Source organism: Periophthalmus magnuspinnatus, chromosome 4 (genome assembly GCF_009829125.3).
Source record: "Periophthalmus magnuspinnatus isolate fPerMag1 chromosome 4, fPerMag1.2.pri, whole genome shotgun sequence".
Classification (NCBI taxonomy): domain Eukaryota; kingdom Metazoa; phylum Chordata; class Actinopteri; order Gobiiformes; family Gobiidae; genus Periophthalmus; species Periophthalmus magnuspinnatus.
This window is the reverse complement of record NC_047129.1, coordinates 22489874-22512080: the sequence shown is the minus strand read 5'-3', so window position 1 is coordinate 22512080 and position 22207 is coordinate 22489874. Positions and strand designations below refer to the sequence as shown.

General features: G+C 38.5%; 1 protein-coding gene across 1 annotated transcript; it reads left to right on the top strand.

The window, feature by feature from the left end:
* Positions 1-21871, top strand: si:ch211-1a19.3 (uncharacterized). Its single transcript, XM_033964919.2, has 5 exons — positions 1-1196; positions 9248-9344; positions 17469-17622; positions 18136-18284; positions 21083-21871. Coding segments are annotated over exons 1-5 (726 nt in total). The 5' UTR covers positions 1-872; the 3' UTR covers positions 21085-21871.
* Positions 21872-22207: the final 336 nt, after the last annotated feature.

Genomic DNA, 22207 nt, shown 5'->3' with positions numbered 1-22207 from the left:
GAGAGAGGAGGAAAGAGGGGAGGAAGTAAGAGAGAGAGGAAAGGGGAGAGAGAGAGAAAAGAGAGGAAAGGGGAGAGAGAGCGAGAGGGAGGAAAGAGGGGAGGGAGTTAGAGAGAATGGGAGTGACAGAGCGAGAGAGGGAGAGAGGGAGGTTGTGCTCACAGGGTTCAGTCCTAGGCTCACAGCAGCAGACAGAGCTCCTTTCACTTCACACCAAAACTACTTTTTACACAGATTTTCAACCTTTTTTTTTTTTGTTTTTAGGTCGAGCCACATTTGACATTTTCGTCTTTTCATGGACTACTTTCAAATCATCAGCTTCAAACATCAACTTTCGGGTTTGTACTGCCAACTCTAAACTCTGTACAGCTACACGAAACGGTTTTATGAAATTTTGTTTTTCACTTGTAACATTTTTGGCATTTTTGTACAAGGACATTCTGAAGTTGTGTTTTATTTGCTTATGAACCAACATTTCTTTATTTATTTTTTTATTTTAAAGAGAAACTTTTGTTAATTTTGAAAACAAATTATTTAGTTTAGCTTTTTTTAAATTTTTATTTTACTCTTGTTTACCTTTTTCATAGTATAGAGTAGTAGTATTTTTTTATTTTTTTATTTTTTTTATTTCATTCAGTTAATTTCAGTTTCTAGGCCATTTCACTTTCATTTATTTTTACTGTTTATTCCAAAGTCATTTTAATTAATTTTAAAAAGTCATTATTTTTTGCCATTTTATTTAAAATTAAGAATTTAAGTATTTTCAATATTATTTTCAGTAGTAGTTTTGGTAGTGTTTTTTGGCAGTAGTTTTTGATAGTGTTTTTCAATAGTATTTTTTGGTAGTATTATTTGGCAGTAGTATTAGTACAATGGCGGAGTCCAAGTCCTCTGGTACATGTCAGAAGTTGGCACTGTCTCTGCTGGCCCTGTGGTTCATCGGCTCCCTGATCACCATCGTCGTGTGGGCCACAGCGCCGGACTTTAAAAGTGCCGCACAGTGCCGCGCTGAACTCCGCGACCTCACTGTACAGCACGAGGGGTCAAAGGTCGTGTGCCAGAAGAACCAGGAGGCGCTGGAGCAGATGGTGACCCAGGCACGTGAAGAGCAGGAGCGGCTGACGATTCAAATCCTGGAGCTCAACGACAAGCTCAATGCGACCAACCACACACTAGAGCAGAGCAGGATGGAAAATGTGAGTAAATGCTACTGCTAAAACTACTACTACTACTGTTACTGCAACTACTGTAAGGACTGTACTGTAACACTCAATGCTACCAACCACAGGCTAGAGCAGAGCAGGATGGAAAATGTGAGTAAATGCTACTACTAAAACTACTACTACTACTACTGTTACTGCAACTACTGTAAGGACTGTACTGTACACACTCAACGCTACCAACCACAGGCTAGAGCAGAGCAGGATGGAAAATGTGAGTAAATGCTACTACTACTACAAATACTACTACTACTACTACTGTTATCGTTACTGTTACTGTTACTGCAACTACTGTAAGTACTGTAACACTCAACGCTACCAATCACAGGCCAGAGCAGAGCAGGATGGAAAATGTGAGTAAATGGTACTACTACAAATACTACTACTACTACTACTACTACTACTACTACTACTACTGTTATCGTTACTGTTACTGCAACTACTGTAAGTACTGTAACACTCAACACTACCAATCACAGGCTAGAGCAGAGCAGGAAAATGTGAGTATTATACTACTACGACTACTACTACTACTACTGTAACTCTCAACATAACCAACCATATGCTAGAGCAACTGTCAACTACTGTAACTAATGCTCAACGCAACTACTACTGCTACTGCTACTACTACTGTTACTATCACTACTACTGTAACTCTCAACACAGAGCCAGATGGAAAATGTGAGTGAGTACTATAATACTACTGTTACAACAACAACAGCAACTACTGCTACTACTACTACTACTACTACTACTACTACTACTACTACTACTACTACTACTACTACTACTACTACTACTGCTGCTGCTACTACTGCTGCTACTTCTACTATTACTACTACTACTGCTACTCCACAGTTCTTGGCCTTAGTGACCGTTGCCAATGAACCAAAAAGGTGGTAGAATAAATCTTCACATAATTATCAGATGGTGACAGTCAAAGTCTTATCAAAGTTCTTCAAAATACTGCATTTTTCCAGCAGTTAATTACAATCTCTGAGTCCAGTTTGACGTCTCTTTGTCATAAGTCAGTTTTGTTTTGGGACAAATCCAAAATCTGTAATGTTCAGTAACAGTAACTTTCACTTTCATTTCTGACAACCTCCTTAAGTGAAGAGCAGAAAGAATAACCACTCTCTGCCACAGTAACACAGGGAGGATGGGCACACTATTCTCCCTGTAATGCTACTGCTACTGCTACTGCTACTACTACTACTGCTACTACTACTACTACTACTACTACTACTACTACTACTACTACTACTACTACTACTACTACTACTACTACTAATAATAATAATAATAATAATAATAATAATAATAATAATAATAATCTGATTCAATTAAATAATAATTAAATAATAATTTCATTGAAAAAGTGTTTAATTATGTTTTTTTCATAAACAGTTCGAGAGAATTCTGAGAAATATTATGACTTATCAAATTTCCTGTTAGTAGTGCATCCTTCCACCTCTTCTTCCTGTTTACCTTTCAGACAAACGACAAAATATCAGCTGCGTCCCCACTTCAACTTGTGCCATTTGTAACAAATCAAGAACAATTTTAATTTTAAACCTTGGCAGTAGCTGGATGTGCTAATTTCAGATGGAGGTCAGGGGTCTATATAACCCTGAGGGAGATTCATCATTTTTGAAAGAAACCTCCAAACTTATGTTCCACAAATGTTGAACTTTATCATTATTTGTTTGGGATTGACTCCACAAACTTGTAACACACGACCAACCACACACTAGAGCAGAGCAGGATGGAAAATGTGAGTATTATACTACCACTAGGCCTACCACTGCTACTACAACTACTACAGTTACTACAAGTACTGTAACACTCAATGTGACCAATCACACACTGGAGCAAAGCAGGATGGCAAGTATGAGTATTGTACCACTACTAGTACTACTACTACAACTACTACTACTACTACTACAACTACTGCTGCTAGTGTTACTACTTCTGCTACTAAAACTACTGTAATGCTCATCATGACCAACTGTATGCTGCAACAGAACAGGATGGTAAATGTGAGTCAACACTATACGACTACTACGACTACTACTGTTGTTACTATTACAAATATTGTAACTCTCAATGCAGAGCCAGTTGGAAAATGTGAAAGAGTACTATAGTGTTACTTTTACAACAACAACAACAGCAACAACAACAACAACAACAGCAACAACAACAACTACTACTACTACTACTACTACTACTACTACTACTACTACTACTACTACTGGACTTACTACTACTACTAGGCCTACTACTAAACAATGCTGAGGGTATGGTGAAAAAAATAATTTACCTTTTGTTTATTTATATTGACAAATTTTTAGTTTGTCTGAAACTCAAACAAAGCTCAGATTGAGTTAACAGAGCTTCAGACATAGCAGTGCCCCCAGATAGCCTCACACGCCCAGGGAATGTTGATGATATCAGCTGCAAAGTATAAATAGCTGACAGCAAAACTCTGCCTCTGAAAGTTTTATAGAGAATAATTAGGATGCTAGGAATGTGTTAGGAAAGTGAGGAATAACTGCAAACCATTTAAAATGAACTACTGTTGTTTTTTATGTTTTTAAGACAGTAATTTTATTTTATTGTTGTTTGATATTCCTGAAAATTGTAAAGTTGAAAAAAAACTACTGCTACAACACCAACAACTACTACAACTAATACGACCACTATTGCTACTACTACTACAACGACCACTATTATTACAACTACTACTACAACTACTACTACTAATATGACCACTACTAGGCTACTACTACTACTAATACAACCATGACCACGACCACTATTACTACTACCACTACTAATACAACCTCTACCATTACTGCTACCAATATGATCACAATGATCACTGCTACTATTATTACTACTACAAGACCACTACCACTACTATAACTACTACTGCTACTACTACGACAACTACTACTACTACTACTACCACCACAACTACTACTAACATGACCACTACTACTCCTACTAATACTACTACTATTGATTTGACAACCTCGACCACTCCTACTACTACTTCAGCAACAACGACTACTACTACTACTACTACTACTACTACTCATTGGCTCCCATTTCAGTGTTGTGTAGTAGTAGTTCTGAAAATAAGTTAACCCCAGTTTTAGTGATAAAGGTAGGTAAGTAGTAGTAGTAGTAGTAGTAGTAGTGGTAGTAGTAGTAGTAGTAGTAGTAGTAGTAGTAGTAGTAGCTGTTGCTGCTGCATCCTCTTTCATAATATTAGTAGAAATAGTAGAGGCAGTAGTTGTGGTAAATGGAAAAAGTGAGTGTTTGGTCTCAGTCGCTCCTCCTCTGGGTTCACAGTAAGGCTCTTATTTTGATGAGGTCCTCTCACAGTCGAGCTCTTATTTTGGCGAGGCTGTGGTTTTCCTAAAGAGGCCCTGGGGAACAGGGGTTTCCTAAGTTTATTGGAAAATCGTCATTTAGCTGAAATGATCATAGAACATTTAGGTAATTTAAAGTGCATAGGGCAGGTTAGAATACTAAGATTTAAGATTTTACAAAAAAACCCAAAAACAAAACTTGCCTATTTTTGTCTATTTATTTATTTATTTTTTGTTTATAATTGTACTTCCTGATTAAACATGCAGAACAAATCTGGCATCTGTAGAGATAATTCCATTATTGTTCCCTAGCAACCATAATGTTAATAAGAGCCAAACTTGTCATACACAATAGTTATGATTTTACAAATAAAAATAAATGACAACACCTTTATTTTTCCAATCATTGTTTAAACCATTTCACACAAACTAGCCCTGAAACTAGCTCACTGTTTGATTAAATGACTGTCTGTATTACTAACTAACATCTAATCACTAAAATCATGAAGCTAAAAGAGAGTTATTTTAGTAACTTGTGTTGAAATTCTTGAAATCCTCAGATGTCTGATTCTTCCAGATTTCTCCATGGGGTTTATTCAGCGTTTTGTGAGCCTGCTGTTGTTGTTCAGTACATAAGCCTCTAAAACAACCTGCTTGCCTGTCCGGTTGTAACAGCGCATGTAGAGAGTGTGGAGCGACTTGGCATCTGTAGCAGAGACAACAACACAAGTCAATGATACGTCTGGAACCACGATTGATGCAGTCTGCTCTGTGGCCAGTAGGGTGTACTAAAGGACACTATGACTTCAACCACTCTTCAAACAGGCAGAAGTGAATGGAAAACAGGATTATTTTGGATATATTTCGTAACTATTTAATTATACTTTTGACATGCGATGAGTTAAATTTTTATTGGACAAGAACAGCTTGGCTTGATTGTCCCGACTGCTCGCAATGCCTGGTTTATGGTTTTTCTCTCTTACTGGGCCAATCCAAAAACTGATGCAATCTTCTTCACAATATCTTGAGAAAGTGATCTTATTATTCAACACCAAAGACATGATTGTTGTCAGTTGAAAAAACTTTTAACCATAAGATTTATATGGCAAGTTTGTGAAGCCAATCCCAAACAAATAATGATAAGGTTTAACATTTGTAGATCATAACTTTGAATATTTCTTTGAAAACAGTGAATCTCCCATGGAGTTAAAGAGACCCCTGCCCTCTATCTGAAATTATGGCATCATCAAGTTCTGGAGCAGGGACCCTTTCTGTTGCATTGTGGGTAGTGTAGTAGAGTGGTTTGAGAGCCTCAGTGACTTGGGACAGAGGTGTGGTATTTTGGTATTTGCTGTTGCTCTGTCAGACCCGGGGCGCAGGCTGATTAGACGTTTGGTGACAATGACCACATTTTCCAACAAACATAACCTGGACTGCACCAGTATTCGAAATGTTTGTGACTAATCAATTCTAACACCTAATCGCTTAAGCATTATCTCAACTGAGCATGACATGCTGGAAAGAGCTGTTTTAACTTAGACGAAGCTGCTCTTTAAAGGAACTGTAAGATTTAGATTTTCCATAAACATGACCTATATGTGTCCCCAGACACAAGGTAAACATGTTAAAATTAAATACAGGCTTTACTGATAACAATTGTAATGCTGATTTATGTCATATTTTTATGTTATAATTTAGTGTTTTAATTATCTAGATGACTGTCCAATCAGAAAGCAGAATGAGCCTCACAAGAGTCTCTCATTTGGGTTGCCAGTTTCAATGCTGAAATCCAGTTGGTTTGAACCTACAAGGACTATCCCTGATCTGAATCGTCACTACCTAAACCTGCAGCCCATCATTAGTCAGTGCTAGTGCAGCCTCTGCAGCTCAGTGAGTGGCTCTGAGCTTTCACATGAGACATGGTCTGTCCATATACTGAGAACGAGAAAAACTGGTATGTGTCTCTATCTGCAGGTTAAAGCTCTTGCAACCCAGGTTCAATTGTGGTATAGGTGGGGGAACAAAACAAAGATGAAGAAATAAAGAAGATAAGTCCGAGGCACTCTATTGGAAATATTTTAAAAGTCCTTAATTGGTTACATGGGATGAGCCAGCGTGTTTTAACACAGGTCGTGTCATGGTCAGGGCATATAACGAAACACCACTCGCTGAGCCCTTTTAAAGGGCATAGGGTCATGTGACAATGAGTCTGTGACAAGAAATACCACTGCGTACAAATGCTCTTGGACCAAAAGAGAAAAAGTAAACAGTTAAAATATTAAAAATAGTATTTCTACACGTGGACAGAAAGAGGTGGGTGGGGAAAGTGTTTGTGTTGGAGCATAGCTCTGCATTAAACATAGAAGCACTAATATAATGTATTACCAAAGGAGTATAAGCCCCATTTTAAACACAGGCTGTATATATAAACTGACATAGCTAACACGCTAGCTGCCGCGTGCCACATAGGAAGTGATCATGGGTGCGCTTCCGGCTTCATCGACTCCAATTCACTTTACATTAGAAAACCGTGTCCTCTCTCTCTGTAACTGCTGCTGTCAAACTCATCATTTTGGTCTTAAACTGTTCATATTAACCCCGGTTACAGGATTTTGGTATCTTTATTTCACTATTGTGTACCTAACTCAAGAAATGAACATTAATAACAGACAAATCGGGCGCCTTCTTTCCCCAAGGTCACTCCTGCTAGCGTAAACAACAGGTTTGATTCACAGCGTTGCTAAGCGCCCGCCTCGTCCCAGGCCAGTTAGCTGATTTAAAACCATAGACTGTATAAAGAAGTGGACTAAGGGTTTGGTTCTCGTTTGATCTAAGTTTAGTCCTGACATAGACTGGGTTTGGTCCTCTTCTAAACCTGGTTTAGTCCTGGCCCAGTCCAGGTTTAATTTTCGGTTTGTCCCTGTTTAGTGACAGCTTTCATGTGGTGACTGTGCTGGTGTGAACACCTTTCATATGGCATATGTAATTTATTATTAAAAATAGCAACGTAACATTTTTTAACCCTACGACCCGGTGTCCAATAGCCCTTTTCATAGTTGCTAAAAATACATTGTGATATCACACCACAGAGGTTTATGGGATTCCCCCTTAGACAAACGAAGACTATTCTTCATATGGCTGTTCTTTTATCAATCAAGTACAGTAGATTGACCAGACATCCCTATTTACCCGGGACAGCCCTAGTTTTGAACCCTGTGTACCCTGTCCCAGCAGATTTATCCAAAACCAGAGATCTGACCCAGTTTTATACAAGAAATGTCCCAGGTGTCCCTATTTTTGACCAATTTGATCCCCGCCAACAGTAAAGGGGACAATATATTGTCATTTGTTACGCTAAAATACAGAAAATCTGGCCTGACAATGTTACGCAATGCTCTTTTCAATTTTTTTTTCACACCAACCTAACCTAGGTGTGTCCTAGTTTTTAATTTTGAAAATCTGCTCACCCTAAAGTACAGAGCTGTGAGCGGGGTCATGATAGGTGCAAATGAACATTTTCTGAGCATTCATACACAAGATTTCAGTATTTGAAAGGAGGCATTTACCAAAATCACAAAGACTGCACTTTTTGAAGTACCATAATATCCTCCACAAATAACAAAACTTCTTGTCAGATCATATTTCAGTCTTTTTTTTTATTCTTCTGGACATGTTTAAAATGTGAACTTTGAACAGTCCACAGGTTTACAATAGAGATGAGAAATCGGGATGAAAGATTTGTGAAAAAAATCAAATTGCGATTTTTTTCCCTTAATAATAGGATTAGGATTAGATACCTACCTCCACCTGTCCTGCACCTGCCCTCCATGTGTCCTCCATGTGTCCTCCATGTGTCCTCCTCATGCTAACCCTGATTCACCTGCTCAGAGCCCAAACTGTCCCAGATGTGTTGGAGCTGCAACGAGAGCTAGATTCCTTAGATTCTCTGTTGAACACAAACCACACCTCACTGGGCTGCTGTGTCTCTCATAAGGGCTTTCCTCTGCTCTCCTCTGAAGGTCTGAAAACTCGATTCTGCAGAATAGGTCAGCTTTAAATGTGGAGGAGCAGCGAGTCTACTCTGAGCTTCTCCCTTGTGACTGTGCTCCTCAGCAGATAGACCTGACTAAGAGTGATTGTATCCAGGAGCTGTTCTTAAATCCTGACCCTAAACCAGGACTAAACCAAGGCTAAACCAGCACTAAACTAGCACTAAAGCAGGACTAAACCAGCAATAAACCAGGACTAAACCAGGACTAAACCAGCACTAAACCAAGACTAAACCAGGACTAAACCAGGACTAAACCAAGACTAAACAAGGACTAAACCAGGACTAAACCAGCACTAAACCAAGACTAAACCAGGACTAAACCAGCAATAAACCAGCAATAAACTAGGACTAAGCCAGGACCAAACCAGCTATAAACCAAGACTAAACCAAAACTAAACCAGGACTAAACCAGCACTAAACCAGGACTAAGCTAGCACTAAACCTTGACCAAACCAGGACTAAACTTGAACTTTTTAATAGTTATTTACCTTGTTTTGCATATGTCTCTTCTTCTGCTGTTTTGACTGGTCATTTACAGTGTTCACTGCTCACACGTGTACATGAGATCAGACTGAAGGGGTGTTTGTTTCTCTCCACAGCTCATCCTGATGACGAACATCAGTGCTCTGCAGGAGACTGTGGAAACACTGGAGCAGATACAGGCCAACCTCACTACTCAGCTGGACCTCAAGGACGGTAGGAACCATACCCTGACCAGGACTAAACCGAAACTAAGCCAGGACTTAAAGAGGGGGTATTTCTATGGGGTATTAACTGCTAACACATAATATGCACTTAATACACTTAGATCACCATGTTACCTTTTATTGTTTTGAAAATATTCATGGAAAACAACAGATGTTTCATAAGTCTCACTTTTGTTTTTGAAGCTCTGAGTCTCCTGTCCATTTGCTCTCCTAACTAAGTCACTTCTCCTTCAGAGCACTATCACCGACAAATGAAACTACTGCACATATCAGGCTCGTGTCAGGCTTATCAACTTGCTAGGTACCGTTTTATATCATGCTTTTGTACATTTATGGAGAATTGTCATGTGGAAGCATGAGTGACATAGGCTTGTGGGCTGAGCATTGCACAGAATCTTACAGCTAACCGAGAGGAGGTTCAAATAGGGCCCGGTAGAGATCGCTAAATTACTCAAACATGCATGGATGACATCTAAAACCTCTTCAGGCATGTTTTTGATGAGAGAACAACATGATAACATGGTAGAAAATGAAATACCTGACCTGTTTAACTATAGCCAGGTGGCTACTGCATGATTTTGGCCGTCCGCTACAAAAGAGTCATGATCATGAGGAAAATTTTCAGTTGTAGCTAAATTTCATTGGTTCTAGGTCTTAAAGTGACATCGGGACAAAAGTTAAATTTAGAACGAGCTGCGACTGAGATCAAGCCTGTCTGATATTTTGGAGTCTTGGTCACAGAGTGAGCCCTCCTCTCCTTACACCTACAATCTATGGCCAATAGTAAACCCACTTTTACAAACGTGAACACCACTAAGATTTTGCACCAGGATGTTCATTCATGCGCCATACGCCCTCCCACACACTTGTTCCCAGCAGCAGAGTGCAGCCCTCACCCTTTTATCTCTGTGAGGTTTTTGCACGCAAAATTAATAAATATTTAAAGATCAGGCAATGGACAGGGAGCTGTGGGTGGATGTCACAGACAACATCTTAAAAACTACACAAACAAAATGAATACTTCACTGGAGGACACTTCTGTGTCCTATTATGGAGACATGGAGACATGGAGCCTCATATTCACTTAGACAAACTTTCATCATAGCCATGACTGATCGTGAGCACCACTTCACAGTGTGCATGTGTGCTGCCATATGATTTAAAGTTCCCGCGTCATGTAGTGTATGTCCAACAGTCTTATAAGAGTAAAAAATGTCAGAGTGGAGAGCTGAAGACTGAACTAGGACCAGGACTTAACTAAGACTAATCCAGAACAGAAAGGAACTGTATGTAGCCTGCACTCTTACAGTTTTAAAAAAGGTTCTACAATCACAACTGAACCTGGGTTGCCTTAACCTGCAGATAGAGGACATGCCTCATGTGAAAGCTCAGAACCTCCAAAATTCACTCTCTGAGCTGCAGAGGCTGCACTAGCACTGAATGATGATTGACTGCTGGTCCTGGGGTTTAGGTAGTGACAATTCAGATCAGAGAGAGTCCTTTTAAAAGAGTCTAACCCTCTCTCCCTCCTCCTGCCTCTCTCTCACCCACCTCTTTCTCTCTCTCTCCCTCCTCCCTCTCTCCCCTTCTCCCTCCCTCTCTCTGTGCGTCTTGCTCCTCTTTCTCTCTCCCTCCTTTCCCTCTCTTTTGCCCTTTCCCTCCTTCCCTCTTTCACTCCCTCTCTTTGTCTCTCCCTCCTTCTCTCTGCTTCTTTTCTCCCCATGTGCCCCACCCTCCTCAGTCTCCCCCTCTCTCTTCCTCCTCTCTGTCTCTCTCCCTCTCTTCCCTCCCTCTCTCTCTCTGCCTATCCTTTCTCTTTCTCTCTCCCTCCTTCTCTCTCCCTCCTCCTCTCCCTCTGTGCCCCACCCTCCTCAGTCTCCCTCCTCTCTGTCTCTCTCCCTCTCTTCCCTCCCTCTCTCTCCCTCCTCTTTCTCTCCATGAAAGGACACATTCTTCTTAGTTTATTCTGAGACAAACTTTCCCTGCACTGCTGTCGCCACGGTAACGGCTGACTCACGCAAACAAACACGCGTGATTGGTCTGTTCCAACAAAATAAAAATATCTTTATCGTCCCGGACAACGTGAGTCTGTAATTAAGAACATTCAACTACCAAATAAAAGGCCCTAGCTGTATAAATGATTGGGGCTGTAGATACAGGGCAGAGCAGATGACAAACTTTTTCCACTTGAGGAGAATTTAAGGAAGGAAACTCCAAAACAAACGGATGTAATGACTTAATAAGCTTTCGGAGGGCATCTGTGATTAATATATTAATGGGTTTAGCCTCTGTAAATGGGACTACTGTGAGGAAACATGTATTGTCCCCAAAAACCCTCTCAAAGCACTGGAGTCATTGTTCAGTCTCTCCATACTTGGTAGTGGTTAGACGCTATTGGAGCCACAGCTGCCCTGGGGTTTCCTAGCCAGCCAGAACCACACACTTTGACAAAACTTTACAAAAACAAGTGGGTCTGGAACTGTATCCTTTCTCCCTTATTTCAGAGGGTATGATTAACAAGTAGATTAACCAATCACAGAGACACATGCTCTGTTAGTGTCAAAATGAGGATGGTGACTTATGTTTACAAAAATAATGCAGGAGGCTCTGAAACAGATCGGCGCACCAAACTCTTATTTATCTCAGGTAAAAGAAGTTTTTGTTCTGAGTGTTTTGATAATTTTAGAGATGAGATGTCTTCTGCATTTGAGAGACACATGATAAAAATTAGTGTCTGTGGTTGGGATGTCCCAAGTTAGGACAGAGGTTTGTTACATTCTATGATCCGATTCCAGATTCTAACAGAATGCCTGGTCAGACAAGTCCTGGGACAAACTGACTGAAGCAAGACCACCGACCATCAATCACTTTCTTGCTCTTTGCATTCTTACATGGTAATTCGGTTTAAGTGTCTTGCCAAAGAATCAACAGTCGGAATCAGCCTTCAAACCTCAAACCTTTGCTGAGCCATAGACAACACATACAAGTTTTCCCCATTCTCAGTCTATGGACAGGTCATGCCTCATGTGAAAACTCAGAACCTCCAGAATTCCCTCACTGAGCTGCAGAGGCCGCACTAGCACTGATTCATGATTGGCTGCAGGTGTTGGGGTTTAGGTAATGACCATTCAGATCAGAGAGAGGCATTTTAGATTTAAACCAACTGAATTTGACCATTGAAACCCAAATGAGAGACTGATGTGTGGCTCATGCTGTTTTCTGATTGGATAATCACCAACACCAAATTACAACATAAACAACTTGACCATAATGTCCAATGCTTTTGTAATTAAGAATACATCAGAATTACAATTATTATAAGTAAAAGTTATATTTGATTTGAACAATCTGAGGATGCAGGTCAAATTTATGAAATTTCAAATCAAAATCTTACATACAGTTTCCGAACTAGTCAGAAATCCTATGAATCCAGTCAGTTTTTCCAGCCCTGTAGCAGAGTCCTGTGAAATGTTTGTGTTACATCAGAGCCGAGAATACCCATGACGCCTGAACACACCAGTGGAAAGGAGCAGGGCCAGAAAGGAAAAAGTATGTGCTCCCTGAATGTGGCATGCCGGTGTGTTCAAGGACCCGCCCTCTGTGGGAGAAGGGAAACCCCACATACCAGGGACAGATCAGAGCAGGGGAACTAAACCAGGTCTAAATAACAAGGACTAAACCAGAAATAAGATGAGACTAAAACAGAACTAAACCAGGATAAAACCAGGACAAAACCAGGTCTTAATAGCAAGGACTAACCCAGGTCTAAAACAGGGCTAAACCAGATCTTAATCAGGACTTAACCAGGTCTTTATAACAAGGATTAACCCAGGCCTAAACAAGGTCTAAACTAGTACAAAACGTGTCTTAATAACGATGACTAAACCAGGGCTAAACCAGGTCTAAATCAGGATTCAACCAGCAGAGAAGGACCAGAGTTGAGGACAGGTCTGAAGTGAGGCATTTGTCACTGCAGGTTTCCACTGCTCCATATTTCCACATAAACTCAGAGTGTGAAACAGACCACTGTTCAAGAACATGTCTCTAATGCAGCACTTACATCAGGGATCTTAAAGGATCAGGGAGGGACATACACTATGGGACAACCTGTACAATAGTCCTGACCTGTGTCTCCAGATCCGAGGTTAACGTGTTCAAATCAAATATAGCTTTGTGTTAACATGCTAGTGTTTCTGCTATAATTTGGTGTTTTGGTTGTCAAGACGATTATCCAAGCAGAAATCAAAATGAGCCTCACATGAGTCTCTCATTCTGCAGCCAATCATGAATAGTTTATAGTTTACTCAGTTACATTTATCCAGTTACATTTACTTGAGGAAAGTTTTAAGAAACTGTTCTTTTCTAACATCATACTTACTTATACTTGAGTAATACCTTTCTTGAAGTAACACTACTCTTACTTGAGTAAAGGTGTTAGTTCCTCTTCCCACTGTTTTGTCCTTCCAATTTTATTAGCTTCAAATTATAAATCAGATGCCCAGACAGTCACTCTTTAAGTTACTCTTACTTGAGTAGTAATATTTTTTTACTCTTACTTGAGTCATTTTTTTGGACTACTACTTTATACTTCTACTTGAGTAATGTTATTTTGAAGTAACGCTACTCTACTTAAGTACAATATTTGGCTACTCTTCTCACCTCTGTTGGTTTTGAAAATCAGCCACATTCTGGGTCATATGCAGAATTTTAAAAAAAATTTGACCCAAAAGCATAAGCTTATTTAAATACTGCAAATAATAAAGACTTTAAATTAAATAAAGACTTTTTTATCATCTCTTATTATCAGGTCATTTATTCATAAACACGCTGAATATTTGTCTTGACTTGTTGCAGGTAGTGTAGTCTTGAAGGCAGAACAAAACATAATTATACATTTCTACAGTCTTAATTAGTAGAAGAAAAAATACAGAAGTCTGGACCTCATAGACCTCAGTGCTCCGTTCAGCCATGGACACATTTTCCCTCTCTGATCTCCCCATTGCTCAGAACATTCCTTCACTTTTAGTCATTACCTCCTTGCATGTAATGCCAACCATGCTTTAATTAAATTTCTCCAAATACATTCTTTGAGCCTGACTTTTACTGCAGCAGTGTACACAGGAAGTCCTGGCTGCCCAGGGAGCTGACTTCCTGTGCAGTTTTGGAGGGAAATGATTGAATCCTGAGTGAGGCTGATAATGTGGCGGCCATTGTATTGGCATCAGATAAGCGCACCATGCTAATGAAAGAAGTGCACCAGAGGAAAATAGGAGACAGGTGTAAGGAGTTTACACCTCACTGTGGGAAAACATCAGTGGAGGAATGTAATGAAGTAGAAGTACTGTAATTAAGTAAAGTACAGATAGAAAAACTTGTACTTGAGTAAATTTTTATGTGAATACTTCTTACTTTGAGTTTTTATTTTTTTATTTTTAACACCTTCATACTTTGAGCAAACAAAACATACAAATAAAAATAGCTAGAAAACTGCTGAAAAAACTCTACTGAACAAAATTCAGCACAAATCTGTATCAAAATCACTACATTAGAAGCTTTATTACATCTCAAAATATGCATGAAAACTTTTACTTTTTACTCTTAAACATTCTTAAACAGTACTTAATACTTTCACTTAAGTAGATTTTTTCTCTCATGAAATATTTTTACTTTTACTTGAGTATTTTTTTGTCCCGGTACCTGTACTTATACTTAACTAATAAAATTGAGTAGTACTTCCACCACAAGAAAACACTACTACAATCAGGAAGCATTAGATGAGTTTCATAAGCCCCATTCACACATAGTTCCCATAAAAGTAACGAGTAAAGACTGCTGGTATATTCTGTAATCACCTCCATTCATACATGCAAATAAGTCCCAGAACATCGTTGTGTTTGCAACATTCACATATAACCTGGGACCCGTGAAACTGATACTTTGCTGCTGATGTCATCAATATTCCCAAGGGGTGTGATGCTAACTTAAAGCATGCTCTGTCTGAGGCTTTGTTCAACTTTAACACAATCTGAATATAAGGACTTAGTTGGAATTACAACATGTGAGATGATTTTAACTGTTAAACAAGTCCCTCTTAAATAACATTACAGTTATTAAAAAAAAGCACCTAAACACCTGAAAATGTGTGTGTTTAAATCCATTTTATATATTTTCTTGAGTTTTCAGACTATCTTAAAACTTTTTTGGCTGTGCTTACTAATGTGTGCTTTGTGTCACCATGGTAACTGCCACTGTAGCAGGATGAATGCTGATCGTAATGTAATGTGCTCTGAACATGACTTAGCACAGAGAGCAAAGGAAAGAGGGAGCAAAAAATGAAACTGAAACTTCTTTGTGAATATGGCATTTTCAAAACAATAAAAGCTAAAATGTTGATCTATGTGTTAGCAATGAATACTCTCTAGAAGTGTGATACCGCCTCTTTAATTTCTCATTTCTTCATTGGACCAATTCCCCACCATTGTAGAAAATAAAGTTTATGTTGTAATCTGCTGGGCTGCACAGTATCACGGTAACTTCACACATTTCAAACACCACCCCTGCAGCGAGGTGTTTGTAATCAGAAACACCTGGCTGTAATCAGGGTAGTCCTGTGTGATGTTACCAACTCCTGGAAATTGGCCACTGAAGGCAGCACACACTTAGATGTAGGCATTTTTGACCAGAAAGCTGCAAATTTACCATGTTTGCACTAAAGTTGACACAAAATACTAGAAACAGTAGATAATAATAACCATATACAAAGATTAGAAGTGAAATCAATTTGTTTTTAGTTCCACTTTAGCAGAGTTTCATGCTTCGCTCATTGATTCTGCAGAAATTTGCAATGTTTTTCAGTCTCCTGTGATATTTTTGTCATTTCTTTTTTCCTCGTAAGCAACCGTATTTGTTTTGATACAAACAGACCATGCGTGGAATTGATTGGCTAATCCAACTGTCAGTCATGCCCATCTGAACTCAGGGAAATTCACTGGTGACCAACCTCACACCTTCATAAAATATTGGAAAAGTTTGTTTTCTGGACCCCAGGCAGGCACTGACTGACTTTATCTCTGAAACAGAAGTAGTACATAACAGTGCTGTAAAAATATCATAATGAAGTAACAGAAAACATGAGGTAATTCTGACATTAGAGCCATTTCAGTCCATATTAAGTCCTGGGAGGTTTGTCAAAACTATTTCAAGAATTTTGGCTTTTGACATAGCTCTGTGCTAACATGGGTGTGAGATTATGGAAGAGACACGAAAAAGCCAAATGTGTAAGCATATAAAAGTGGAGTTATTTCCTCTCACAAAAGTTTAAATAATAATTCTTCATCAAAAACTGATTTGGAGTCCATTTGCCTTCACTCATTCTGATTATTCCAGTGCTCACATTCCCTAGACTATGTGACTTTAAATTGTAGTTGCTAGTGTTGTTTGCCTTATTTAAACTGCTATAATCCACCCGCCTGAGAAAGCACAAAATCTACTGTCTGAAAACATCATTTCACCTTTCACATTAACCTGTATGTCTGATGATTTTTGTTTTATTTTGATGTTTTATTTTAGTTAATGAGTTTGTTTTATAATGCTTTTTTGTTGTTTTTTGTTCATTTAAGGTTGGTTGTCTTGACATTTATTTTGTTGTTGATTGTTTTCACGTGTTAATCTGCTCTGTGAAATGGTCCCTGTGTGCACTAGATTTAGTTCTGTTTACTTCACTTTTGGGATTGTTCATGACACACACACACACACACACACACACACACCCACACACTGCATCTTTTATCTCAAACACCATGAACCATGTGAGAGGCCATCATCTGACTAGAGAATTTATTTCTATGATAACACCATTAAAGCGACAGAGGCCCATGAAAGTGTTCAGAGTGGCACACAGAGAGTTGGGCTTACCTGCACAGACAGAGACAGGAGAAGTGTTTCAAGTGGCTGTTTACTGCGGTCCAGAATGTGAATGTTGGGCTCAAACCGGCCCAAGCACCACTCTCTACCTTAACCTAGTCCGGCTAGTGACACTGTGACCTTTATCTATGTTGTTTTTCTTGACCTTGGTATTGTGTTTATTGACGTTCATGTTGTTATTGTTGACTAGACCACATTGAAGCTCTGGAGCTGAACCTGACTCAGGCCGAACATCAGACTCAGTCATGCTTCAGTCTGAAGGATGCAGCAGAGGCCCAGACCAAAGCAGCCGAGAGCCAGACAAGAGCCTGTCAGTCCAACCAGAACTATCTACAGAAACAACTGTAAGTACTACTGGTACTACTACTACTACTGCTACTATTACTACTATACTGATCAAGGCGGCAGAGACCCAAACAGAGCTCTAGTCTCCTGAGTGCAGTCCATTGCTGTACCCATTATAAAGCTTTAGTAAGTGGACCATCATAAAGCTTCCATCATAAAGTGGACATGGGCATTAATATGATCAGGGAAACATTTGTGAATTTTCTTTTTGGTCATGTATCTCAGTGAGTAGTTTATCTCTTTTTCTCAACATTAGGGTTGTCAAAAGTATAAAAAATTAGATATTAATCAGTACTAAATGATCAAAACTACAGGTATTGATACTAAAAAAGTCCCATTCACAGAACAGAAATGAACCTTTCCTGAATAGAATGAATGATCTTGAGCTGTATTAGAACTAATATAAATCCACACAGACTAGCATATGTCCATCTAATATTATGGAACCTACCTGGACCAGTACACACTACTACACACCGTTTATTCATTGTATTGTGTCTGTGTGTTTTCAGTCAAAAGTGTAAAGAGTCGAATGCCGCGCAGCAGACCACTGCTCAGAAGACCTCCGCTGATTCCCCGGAATCTGGTGCTAAAGGGTCTGGACCGACTGGGATCCTGGTTTTGGCTCTGCTCCTGCCTGCTACAGCCCACCTCCTCACCTGTGAGTCCCACACACTGATGTACAGGGTCAGGACAGTGGGGAAGACTCAGGGACACATGGCAATTCTCTATAAATATGCAAAAACATGACACAAAACTGTATACAGCAAATTGACAAACATGACAACAAATGTGCTGTAGTTTCATTAGCGGGATGCACAGTGATGGCGTGAAAATGAAAGTTATAAAACACGCTGATACATTGTTTTTGGCAAATATAGCATTTTTAGTAGAATCAAATGTGACATGGTAATCTAAATATGTTGGGTGTTAGCAGTTAATACCCCATGGAAATAAAATAACCCTCTTTAAAGTGCTCTAAACTGTGCCCACAACACTTCAAATAGAGCTGCTAAACTGGGCAGTACCTGGAGGAGTAAAGGGGAGAGTGAGAGGGGAGGAGGGGTGAGGTCTAGAAAGGAAAAGTGTGATTGGCCTAACAGGTATCTGCACTTTTTGACCAGAAAGCTGCAAATTTACCTCGTAACTGAACTAAAACCACAACATGAATCAACACAATCAGCAAATCACAAAGGTTGTAATTTCTGAAGCACCATAATTTCCTCCACAAACAGATAAATATCCTGTGTTATTCTTCATAAAAACAGCTAAACCTGTAGTGGTTGAATGGGTAGAACTTGAGCTTCACAGCACAAAGTTTCCGGGTTGTGTTCCAGGTTTACCTTTCTGTGTAGAGTTTATGATTCTTGCATTATTTTGTCAGTTCAGATTTCAGTCTTGTTGTGAAATCTCCTGGACGTGTTTAAAATGTGAACTTAAACATGAATCTCAAACCTAATCGCAATCACAATGCGTGTCAGACAAAATTACAGATTGATATTTTGCACTATCTTAATGTGAGGATGTTGCCACTCCACAGATCTTCCCTGTAACTAAAATAGGTCAATTTGTTAAGCTTTCTGTCATTCTACTCCATAAAAATGTAAAGAGCAAAGCAAGGTAACATGGAGATCTAAATATGTTATGTGTTAGCAATTAATACCCCATAGAAGTAAAATACCCCCTTTTTAATGCCATGCTGTGGAAGATTCTAGGCAAACAACCATGTAGTGTATCCTTTCACCAGAAAAGTTACATAGTGCACCATTAAAAAGCTAATTTTACCATGCAATTCTGACCTGCCCCTCACATGCATAAGTAGTACATAAAATAAAGGAAACTACTACTCCACCTGGTGCACTGAGGAGTAAAGAAGTTTGAACAATTGATACTTTGCAGTGACATTAAGCTGGGGGGAGGGTTCTGCATGTCTGTCTATGGAGGAGAGTTCAGCAGTAACCATGGTGACACAACGCTCACATTAGCAAACACTGCCAAAAATGTTTTAAGATCCGTCTGAAGTCTGAGAACTCCTGAAAGATACAAAATAGATTTAAAGAAGGGGTCTACCACTTCTATGGGGTATCATCTGCTAATATATAAGATATTAATGTCACCATGTTACTTTTTAACGTTTTGAAAATGCTATATTCACCCAAATCAACATATTTACAGAGTGCTATCATGTTACAATTGATGTGAATTCCACTAATGAAACTACTGAAACATCCTGTTTGTGAAGTATTGTTTTGTATCCTGTTTTTGTAGATTTGTGGAAAATTTCTGTGCGGGAGTTTAGGTGAAGTACGCTTGTGGGCTGAACATTGGACAAAATCTTTCAGCTAACTGTAAGGAGAGTTTGAATAGGGCCTGGGAGAGACCGCTAGATTGCTCAAACATGCATGAATAACAACCAAAACATCTTCAGGCATATTTTTAATAAGGAAACACTATAATATGGTATAAAACTCCAGAAAGGCAATTTTGCAGAATATTCCCTCTTTAAATAACACATTCCTGTATTCAACAACAACAACAACAACAACAACATATCTTTATACATTGAGGCACAGAGAGATGAGCCACAGGGACAACACAAAGCTATAGTAAATATAACTTTCTGACAAACGATGGTGTCTTACATAGAGCTCTGGAATATTTCTCATGAGTGTCTAACCTGATCGCTGCAGGAGTACTTTTTTTTTTTGCACTGTAGAAGGAACAAAGTGAATGCCTGGATAATTCAAACCAGGATATACCACACACATATTTGTGAGTCAAAGCTGAGGCTGGTCCTCAGAAACTATGAGCGCACTGCCCTCTCCTGGACACAACTGCTCATTGCACTTTAGAGAACAGGGGACTCTGAAACTCAAGTTAGACTTTAATCTGAGTTTTGTTTTAACATAATCTGACCAGAAAGAACTGACTTAGCCGGAAGGGCAACAGGTGAGATGATTTGTGGTGTTAAACAAGTCCCTCACACATAAAATTACAAACACAATATACGTAATTCTCATCTTTTTGTTGAAAATCAAACTCCTACACTACACTCCTACACTCTCATTCTCACGGGATGTTTAAATCAATTTTGTGTTTTTTCTAGAGTTTTCAGACTCTTAAAACTGTTTTTTTTTGTCAGTGTGTGCTAATGTGCACTGTGTCACCACAGTAAATGCTGAACATTTCTCCTTAAACATACATGTAGAACACCCCCAGCATGATGTCATTGCTAAGTATAAATATGTGTATGTCTATATCTTTTTCTGCAATAAAAATTGTCTATAGCAAAAAAAAAAAAAAAAACACTGACAGATTTTAATTCATTTTCTACTGATCGTACCTGGACGACTGAGGAATTACACCTGCAAAAATAGTTTATCTCTTTTTGTGCGTTTGAATAAATCAAATCTTGTTGAAAAAAATCTAAGATGTATGTTTAATTCATTTTTGTTACAGAATTTGAGAGCTGCGTCTGGGATAAAGAGGCTGGACTCACGACTGCTGTACACTTCTTGTTTACGCTCTCATCGCCATGGAAACGTTGCATCCCTGGCCTCTGATTGGCCAAAAACACTTAGCATACGACTGGCTGAACACTTCCTTGACTATCTGCTGATATAATGCATTTGTATTATAGACTTCACAAAATAGCTTCTGCTGCAGCTCTTTACAACTCACATTTAATCATGTTTTTTATGTATAATTTTGTTTTATTAAATTGCTTTTTTTACATTTTAAAATTAAGCAGATTTATTTCTTCTTATTTTGAGCTAAATGATCTTGAAAATCATAAATACTATTCAAAAATGGTTCTTGTCATATGAGTAAATAAATGAAAACTCAAAAAAAAAATAAAATAAATAAAAAATAATCTCTAAAAATATCAAAATTAAGTTTCATAATTTTACAGTTTACTATTTTTACAGAAATAAAGGCCTATAAAACAATTTCACAATAAACAAAAATATCATAATTAAATAAATTAAATTAAAAACGATTTAAACAGAAAAAACTGACAATATATTGCTTTCATTTTTATTTTTATTATTATTTTGTTTTATTGCATTCCTGACTATTCTCTAAAAGTCAAATATCTGTTCATAATGTTGTTTATTGAAGAAATTATCACGTCTTTGCTGGAGCTCTGTCATTAAAAAACAAGGATATATTTTTGTTATTTAGATTTTTTGAAATGATTTTTTTAATTTTGTGTTGATAAAGTGACTCTGTGGTAAAGGTGAATGCGTTTTCTGTGACACTGGCTTGTGCTTTGCTCATAGGCGGATTTGAACCCACACAAACTGCACCTGTTTTGATGTTTTATGCTATTTTATTTTTCATATGTGTGTTTTTGACTTGAAATAAATAAACCTGACATAACACAAACTCTTATGAGACCTGCAGTTTTATTCTTTGAACATAAAAGTGAATTACAAATAAGTAGTAGCTTGCAGTGATGCCTTTTGACCAGCAGATGTCACTGTAACTTCACTTCATGACACAAAACCCCCTTTTATTAAAGAAGATTTTTACTTAGTTACTCTAAAGCCACAGTATTTTTGCCAATAAATTACTAAGTAA